Raw genomic sequence first — 8,685 nt, 5'->3', positions numbered from 1 at the left:
GACTAGACTATAGACTAGACTATAGACTAGACTATAGACTAGACTATAGACTAGACTATAGACTAGACTATAGACTAGACTATAGACTAGACTATGGACTAGACAATATACTAGACTATAGGATAAACTGTACTTTTAAGTTTTCCCTAAATTTAGATTTCTTTTTCTCTATTTGACCTTAAATCATTAATAATTTAAGTTTTTCTTTTAGTAAATCCTTCTTTTTTTAACTTTAATTATGCTTGACCTCTTGGACAATAATTCTAGCCGAAATTCAAGACAAATAAAAAACTTTTTGGTTTCTAACTTCAAACAATGCCAGCAAACTTTTAGCTGGCAAATATTTATAAAGCAACAACAATTGAGTTAAAAAAAGGGAACAATCACCCACTTAAGAGCTAGAATTTATAATGAAACAACAACAACAACAACAAAAGGAAAAAGAAACGTTTAACAAGAACAAGGAGACCTAAAGCAAAAAGTTTTGTCTTTATTTATTTGGCATTATGCCAAAGTGCAACATTTACAATTGGCGCCTTACATAAATGTTAAAGCTTACAGGTTGCACAACAGCAAATACAGCCAAACAAACAGACAAACACAGACAGACGACTATAACCCAAATAACACCAACAACCTAAAAAGGTGTCTTAGGCCTGCTCAACCGCTGTCCTTCCTAATGTCACAGCAAGTACCTCTTAACAATTTTTCTATCAACCAAAAAATACACAAAAAATTTTCAACCAAAAAGATAAAGAAAAAAAGTTTAAAAAAGGTGCTGATGAATACTAATGCCTTGAATTGTTGTTAAAATATTCTTTGCTGCAGCAGCTGCTGCTGTTGATGGGCTGGCTCGGCACAGCTGCTTTTGGCGGTTTGTATCTGCCTTGTCTCTGTTGCTGACAAGTTTTGCATTGCAAACTAGTGTTTATTCAAGTTGATTTCGTTTTTGTGTTTACTTTTTTTTCGCACAGCATATCTTTAGGGGCTCCTCATATTCTCTTTCGTATATTGTATAAATGTATGTGTAAATGGAATTGTGTTACTGCAGTAATAGCGTGTTGTTTTCTATACTCTGTTGTCCCTGTTGCCTTAACCATTGATGGGTCTTGCTTTGCTGAATATTTCTGATGTTTAACATTATAATTTATTTTTACTATTTTGTCACAAAACCTATTGATGTCAACAGCCTGGTTTTTAGTAGCGTTTGAACGTTATGCCAGTAACAATAGCAAGGACAACAAGGAATATAAAGTATGCTAACGAATGGTGTTAAAGTGGCAATTGGCTCTTAAGAAAATAATTGAAATAAAAAACACAATCTAGAAGAATTTTTCTTACAAAAAAATCTTTAAAATTCAAAAAGTACTTTTTTACTACTATTTGCAAATTGCGAAATAAAAAAGGGTTTTTATACATTATTAAACATAAAACAGTTGAAATTCTTAATTTTATTTGAACAATTTGAAAAAAGTACTTTTTCTACTACTATTTTAAATTTATTCCAAAATAACCTTTTTAAGGCATCAATAGGCTAGAAATTATAGAAAATCCATTTTTATACATTTTTTGAGTTTCTCAAAAAAGTACTTTTCTACTACTATTTTAAATTTTTGAAGAAGAGTATTTTTTTTTGTACATCAATTGTCTTGAAGTCGTATTCTTTGCACTTGTTCAATGTTATTGTTAAAAGTACTTTTTTAATTTTCAAGCACTTTTTCCAAGTTTTTCAAAAAGTACTTTTTCTACTACTATTTTAATTTTTGCCAAAAATTCCCTTTTTTTGCATCATTAGCTTTAAAAACGTGTAAAAGTTTATTTTAAGTCATTTTTTCAAATTTTCTAAAAAAGTACTTTTTCTACTACTATTTTAAATTTATCCAAAAATAACTTTTTGTGGGCATCAAAAGCTTAAAAATAGTCTAATAGTTAATTTTTAGACATTTTTTTAAATATTCGGAAAAAGTACTTTTTCTACTACTATTTTAAATTTTCCCAAAAATCCTTTTTTTTGTGCATCATTATCTTTAAAAAACATCTAAAGTTTGTTTTTAGACATTTTTTAAAATTTTCGAAAAAGTACTTTTTCTACTACTATTTTAAATTTAGCCAAAAATCCCCTTTTTGGGCATCATTAGCTTTAAAAACGTCTATAAGTTTATATTTCGAAATTTTTTCAAATTTTCTGAAAAAGTACTTTTTCTACTACTATTTTAAATAAACCCAAAAATCACTTTTTCGGCCATCAATTCGGCCAGAAATTTTCATAAAATGTAGATTTATTTAATTTTTTCTGAATTTTTGAAAAAAGTACTTTTCTACTACTATTTTAATTTTTTCTACTACTATTTTATTTTATTTTTTTTTTTTGGCGAAAATTAAGTTTTCATAGATTTTAACAATAATCTGAAGTTTTTGTGGAGATTTTCCATAATTAGAAAAAAGTACTTTTTCTACTACTATTTCGATTTGTTTTACTACTTTTTAAAATGTTAATTTTTTTGCTAAACTTAATTTTTCTTGTAAGTTTAACTGAAATTTTAAGTGTGTGTGAAAATTTTTCTCAAATAAAAAAAGTACTTTTTCTACTACTATTTTCGTTTTTCCTACTACTTTTTTTAAATATCAAAATTTTTGCCCAAAATTAAGTTTTCAGACATATTTATCAACAATTTTAAAGTTTTTGTCGAAAAATTCATTAATTAAAAAAAGTACTTTTTTTTACTACCTTTTTTAAAAGTGAAAATTTTTGCCAAAAATTAAGTTTTCTTCTTTATTGAACAACAATTACAAAGTTTTTGTGAAAAATTTCCTTAAATAAAAAAGTACTTTTTCTACTACTATTTTCTTTTCTCCTACTACTATTTTGTTAAATGTCAAAATTTTTGCTAAAAATTAAGTTTTCATGCATATTTAACAAAAATTTCAAAATTTTTGTGAAAAATTTCTTTAAATAAAAAAAGTACTTTTTTCTACTACTTTTTTAAAAAGTGAAAAGTTTTGCCCAAAATTCAGTTTTCTTGTTTATTGAGCTATAATTTCAAAGTTTTTATGGAAATTTCCCTGAAATAAAAAGGTACTTTTTCTACTACTATTTTCTTTTTTTCTACTACTATTTTTAAATATCAAAATTTTTGCCCAAAATTAAGTTTTCATGCATATTTAACAAAAATTTCAAAGTTTTTGGGGGAAATTTTGTTAAATAAAAAAGTACTTTTTTCTACTACTTTTTTTTAAGAGGAAATTTTTGCCCAAAATTAAGTTTATCCATTTATTGAATAACGATTTCATGTTTTTAAGAAAAATTTCCTTAAATAAAAAAAGTACTTTTTCTACTACTATTTTTATTTTGCCGGGGTTTTAATGAAATTTTAATGTTGTAGAGTTTTTAAAAGCTTTTTTATGTCTTTTATTGACTAAAAAACACATTTTATAACATTTCTGGTGGTTTTTCCTCTTTGCAAACGTTTAAGTAGTTTTTTTTATTATTTAAACACATTTCTCATTTTAAATGCTTTTTTATGACACTCTTCTTCTAACAGTGTTAAATTAAGCCTACAATTTTTATGTAATTTGTTAGGATTTCTAATGAAACAGATAGACACACACACATACACAGACAGTGAGTCTAGTTTGTTATGTTAATGTTTGTATGCGAAATGTTAAATAAGTTTTAAACATAAAACATTTTTAAGCCTACAAATAACTACCTTCTAAAGCCTTAACAACAACAACAATAAACTTCAAAAGTTAATGGTGTATGTATATATGTATGTGTTTGACTTTTAATGACACATTATGGTCACTAATTAAGTTTAATAGTTAAATTTGTTTAATTTAATGACAAATAACTAATGTCTGTCTGTCTGCCAGTCGTCCGTTAGCAATGAACTGTAAAATTAAAAAAGTACCATTTGAAGGCCAAAAAAAAAAAGAAAATAACAAACGTTTATAAAGTGGCCGACCACAAATAGGCAGCCAAATGGAAATGAAAGTCATAAAAAAAAGTTTTGCTTTCTTGTACGTTATCACAACAGCAGCAATTGAAAAGGATTTGTTTAGTAAATGATGTTTTCTTTTTGCCAACCTAAAAGTATGCTTTAGTTATCTAATATTATAAATATATCTTTAATAAAATTTCTTACTCCCTCTCTCTCTCCCCTCTTTCTCTTTTTGCAGCAACAAGTGGTTGAATTATCGGGTTATGTTATTATCTTGGTAGAAAATGTTGATGGTAAAATTAAATTATACGGTTCACCACCCGATCGTGATAATTTGGAAGTGGGCGATGAGATACTCGAAGTTAATGGTTTAACATTGGACAATATATCGCGTACAGAAATTATACGGCATATACATGATGTAAGTTATAAAGTTATTATACATTTTGAAAAAGAAAAAAAAGAAACTAAAATTTTATTACATTTTTTTTTGCAGTGTATTAAATCCTGTACAATTTGTTTGCGTGTACGCAAGAAAAATGATTCCAGACTGGGTGAGTTCATTAAAAAATTATTAATTTTTTTCTTCTAATTATTGTTTAAAATTTGGAAATTTTCAATTCTAGTGAAAATTTTTGTGAAAAATTCTTTTTAAAAAAAATAGTAGTAGAAAAGTACTTTTTTAAAGTACAACAAAAATTCATAAAATATGTAATTTTTGCTTACATCCTTTGCACCCAATTTAAAAATAACGAATTTTTGTCAAAATTCCTACTTTTTAAAATAGTAGTAGAAAAGTACTTTTTTAAATTGAATAAAAAATCATGAAAATAGTTATTTTTGTTAAAGTTCTTTACGCCCAAACTAAAAATATCGATTTTTTGGTAAAATTCACACTTTCCAAAATAGTAGTAGAAAAGTACTTTTTTTAAATTCAAGAAAAAATTTTTAAAATAGGTATTTTTAGACTATATCCTTTACACCCAAATTAAAAATAACGAATTTTTGATAAAATTCCCACTTTTAAAAAATAGTAGTAGAAAAGTACTTTTTTAAATTTAATAAAAAAAACATCAAAATAGTTATTTTTGTTAATGTTCTTTATGCCCAAACTAAAAATATCGATTTTTTGGTAAATTTCACACTTTTAAGAAATAGTAGTAGAAAAGTACTTTTTTATATTCAAGAAAAATTTATTAAAATAGGCATTTTTAATGCCTTTTTATTAAAATATTAATTTTTCGACTACATCCTTTACACCCAAACTAAAAATAACAAATTTTTGGTAAAATTCACACTTTTTAAAATAGTAGTAGAAAAGTACTTTTTTAAATTGAATAAAAAAATCATCAAAATAGTTATTTTTGTTAATGTTCTTTACGCCCAAACTTAAAATATCGATTTTTTGGCAAAATTTCCACTTTTAAAAAATAGTAGTAGAAAAGTATTTTTTTAAAGTACAACAAAAATTCCTAAAATATGTAATTTTTCGACTATATCCTTTACACCCAAACTAAAAATATAGAATTTTTAGCAAATTTCACACTTTTAAAACATAGTAGTAGAAAAGTACTTTTTTTTAATTCAACAAAAATTTATTAAAATATGTAATTTTTAGCTATGTTCCCTATATCCAAACTAAAAATATTTATTTTTTTGCCAAATTCCCGCTTTTTAAAAAAAGTAGTAGAAAAGTACTTTTTTAAATTTTAACAAAAATTCATTAAGACATGCCGTTTTTATTATCTTCTTCATACCCAAACTAAAAATATCGAATTTTTTCGAAAAATTCTCACTTTTAAAAAAGTAGTAGAAAAAGTACTATTTTTAATTTTAAGAATATTTCGAAAAATTTTGAAATTTAGATTTTTTTGAAATTATTATTGCATAAATGAAACAACAAAAAGCTAAATTTTTGGATATTTTTGTTATTTTAAAAAAGTAGTAGAAAAAGTACTTTTTTAAGTTTGGGAATATTTTGAAAAATTTAAAAATTTTAATTTCTTGAAATGATTTCTGCAAGAATGAAGCAATAAAAAGCTAAATTTTTGGATATTTTTGTTATTTTAAAAAAGTAGTAGAAAAAGTACTTTTTTATTTTCGAAAAATTTTAATAATTTAAACATATTTCAGGATTTCTCGAATAATCAAGCAATAGAAATCTTAATTTGAGAACATTTTTGATATTTTAAAAAAGTAGTAGAAAAAGTACTTTTTTAAAGTTTGGGAATATTTCGAAAAATTTAAAAATTTTAATTTCTTGAAATGATTTCTGCAAGAATGAAGCAATAAAAAGCTAAATTTTTGGATATTTTAGTTATTTTAAAAAAGTAGTAGAAAAAATACTTTTTTAATTTTGGGAAAATTTTAAAAATTTTAACATATTTCAGGATTACTCGAATAATAAAGCAATAAAAAGCTTAAATTGAGAAAATTTCTCTTATTTAAAAAAGGTAGTAGAAAAAGTACTTTTTTAATTTTGGGAATTTTTCAAAAAATTTTAAATATTTTGATTTCTTGAAATGATTTCTGCCAAAATAAAGCAACAAAAAGCTAAATTTGTTAAAATTTGTGTTATTTTAAAAAAGTAGTAGAAAAAGTACTTTTTTAATTTTGTGCAAATTGTTATAATTTTACCATTTTTCATGATTTTTAGAGAAACTGAGCTATAAACAGCTTAATTTGAGAAAATTTTTGTTATTTTTAAAAAAAGTAGTAGAAAAAGTACTTTTTTATTTTTGAGAAATTTTAACATTTTTCAATGATTTCTTTATAAATTAAGAAATAAAAGCTAAAATTGTTAAATTTTTTGTCATTTAAAAAAAGTAGTAGAAAAAGTAACCGCTAGTTGGTAACCACTGTAAGAAACCACTGACAAACCAATACGAGACAAGGTCCTTTTGAATTTGTTGTTACTGGTTGTTGTTGTTGTGTGCACTTTTAAAAGCATGAGACCTTTTAGACAAATGACTAAAATGAGAATTGATATGAATGTATTTGTAAAACCCACAAAATGGAAGAAAAAAATAAAGTCACTCGATGTTTTTTAACATTTTGTGGTTGATGCAAGAAAGTTAGGAGTAAGATGAGCACTATATAAACAACACAAATACACCAGCCACCTGTTAAACAGTTCAGCTCTTTGTACAACATACATATGTACTCCTTACACTCTGTGCAGCTTAATAAACAACCAAATAATGTTAATAAATGAATTGTCATTCATTTATGCACTCTACTATTAAACTCTAACTTCCTTTCTCTCTCTTCCCTCTTTCTCTCTTTTATGTAGTAAGTTGCTTTTTAAGGCAATGGTTTTGAGTGTGTGTGTGTTGAAGGGGGGTCAGCAAGTAAATTCTTTATTGTTAGACAGCTGTTTCGAAATAATGGAAAGAATCCATTAATATTCAATGATATTGATGATGTTGTTATTGATATTATTGTAGTTGTTGTTGGTTTTTATTTAGTTGTAGTTGTAGTTTTAGTTGTTGTTTTTGTTTTGTTGTTATAAATATAGAAATTTGTTAAAATCAAATTTAAAGAATAGCAAACAAACAGAGTAAGTTTGTTGACTCTAAGCCAAACATAAAGTTCTAAGATAATTCAACTAAATAGCACTTTAATTTGTAAAGCATACTTTTAGGCGAAAAAGAAAAATAAACAAAAAATATGAAATTTTGTAGCTGAATAGAACTTTTCTTAGCTGAATAAGGTTTATTTTGGAAATTTCGTTTAAAAAACTATAAAATCTTGTTAAATATAGAAAAAAAAGTTGAGCTAGAATTGCTATTCGTTTAGCTGAATAGCTTTACTCTTAGCTGTATAGCTTAACTCTTAGCTGAATAGCATTACTTTTAGCTGAAAAGCCGTTTTAGACATAAATTCTTATGTTTTTAGCAAAAATTTAACAAAAATCCTTAACATCTTTTAGCTGAATTCAAATTTTATTAGCTGAACAAGAAATTTTTGAAGATTTTTATAAAAATCTTCAAATTTTTATCAAAATTCAACAAAAATCTTTAGCTGAATTGAGTTTTTCTTAGCTGAATAAGGATTTTATACCGAATTTTGTATAAATAAATACAATTTGTTGAAAATTTCCTTAAAAACTTCCAGCTGAATTGAGCTTTTCTTGCAAAATCTTGAAAAATGTCTCAAAAACTTCTAGCTTATTAAGTTTTTTTTAGCTGAATAAAGATTTTAAACCGAAATTTGTAAAAATCATCAAAATTTTTTCTAAAATTCTGGAAAAACTTTTAGCTGAATTGAGAATTTCTTAGCTGAATAACAAAATTTTGTCAAGATTTTGAAAAATAAACACAATTTCTTAAATAAACCCTAAAAAAACTTCCAGCTGAATGTGGTTTCTCTTAGCTGAATAGAGATTTTCTTATCAAATAACTAAAATTTCATGCAATTGCCTTAAAATTTTCTTAAAACTCTTTAGCTGAATTGAGATTTTCTTAGCTGAATAGAGATTTTCTTATGGAAAAAGTAAAATTCTATACAATTTCTTTACAAATTGAAAAACTTCCAGCTGAATTGAGTTTTTCTTAGCTGAATAGAGATTTTCTTATTGAAAAAGTAAAATTCTATGCAATTTCTTCAAAAGTGCCTTAAAATTCTTCAGCTGAATGTGGTTTTTCTTAGCTGAATAAAGATTTTCTTATGGAAAAAGTAAAATTCTATGCAATTTCTTTAAAAATTCCTTAAAACTCTTCAGCTGAATGAGGTTTTTCTTAGA

The 8,685-nt window shown here is 24.8% G+C and overlaps 1 protein-coding gene across 1 annotated transcript in view; it reads left to right on the top strand.

Annotated features, from left to right (window-relative positions):
* Nucleotides 1–8,685, top strand: part of LOC111686238 (streptococcal hemagglutinin-like) — a 63,338-nt gene that overhangs the window by 1,798 nt on the left and 52,855 nt on the right. The window contains exons 2-3 of the mRNA XM_046946449.1: nucleotides 4,180–4,362; nucleotides 4,438–4,495. Coding sequence (XP_046802405.1) covers nucleotides 4,180–4,362; nucleotides 4,438–4,495 — 241 coding nt within the window. The remainder of the gene's footprint in view (nucleotides 1–4,179; nucleotides 4,363–4,437; nucleotides 4,496–8,685) is intronic.

This window comes from Lucilia cuprina, chromosome 3, assembly GCF_022045245.1.
Source record: "Lucilia cuprina isolate Lc7/37 chromosome 3, ASM2204524v1, whole genome shotgun sequence".
NCBI lineage: Eukaryota > Metazoa > Arthropoda > Insecta > Diptera > Calliphoridae > Lucilia > Lucilia cuprina.
This window is presented reverse-complemented; position numbering and strand designations above follow the sequence as displayed.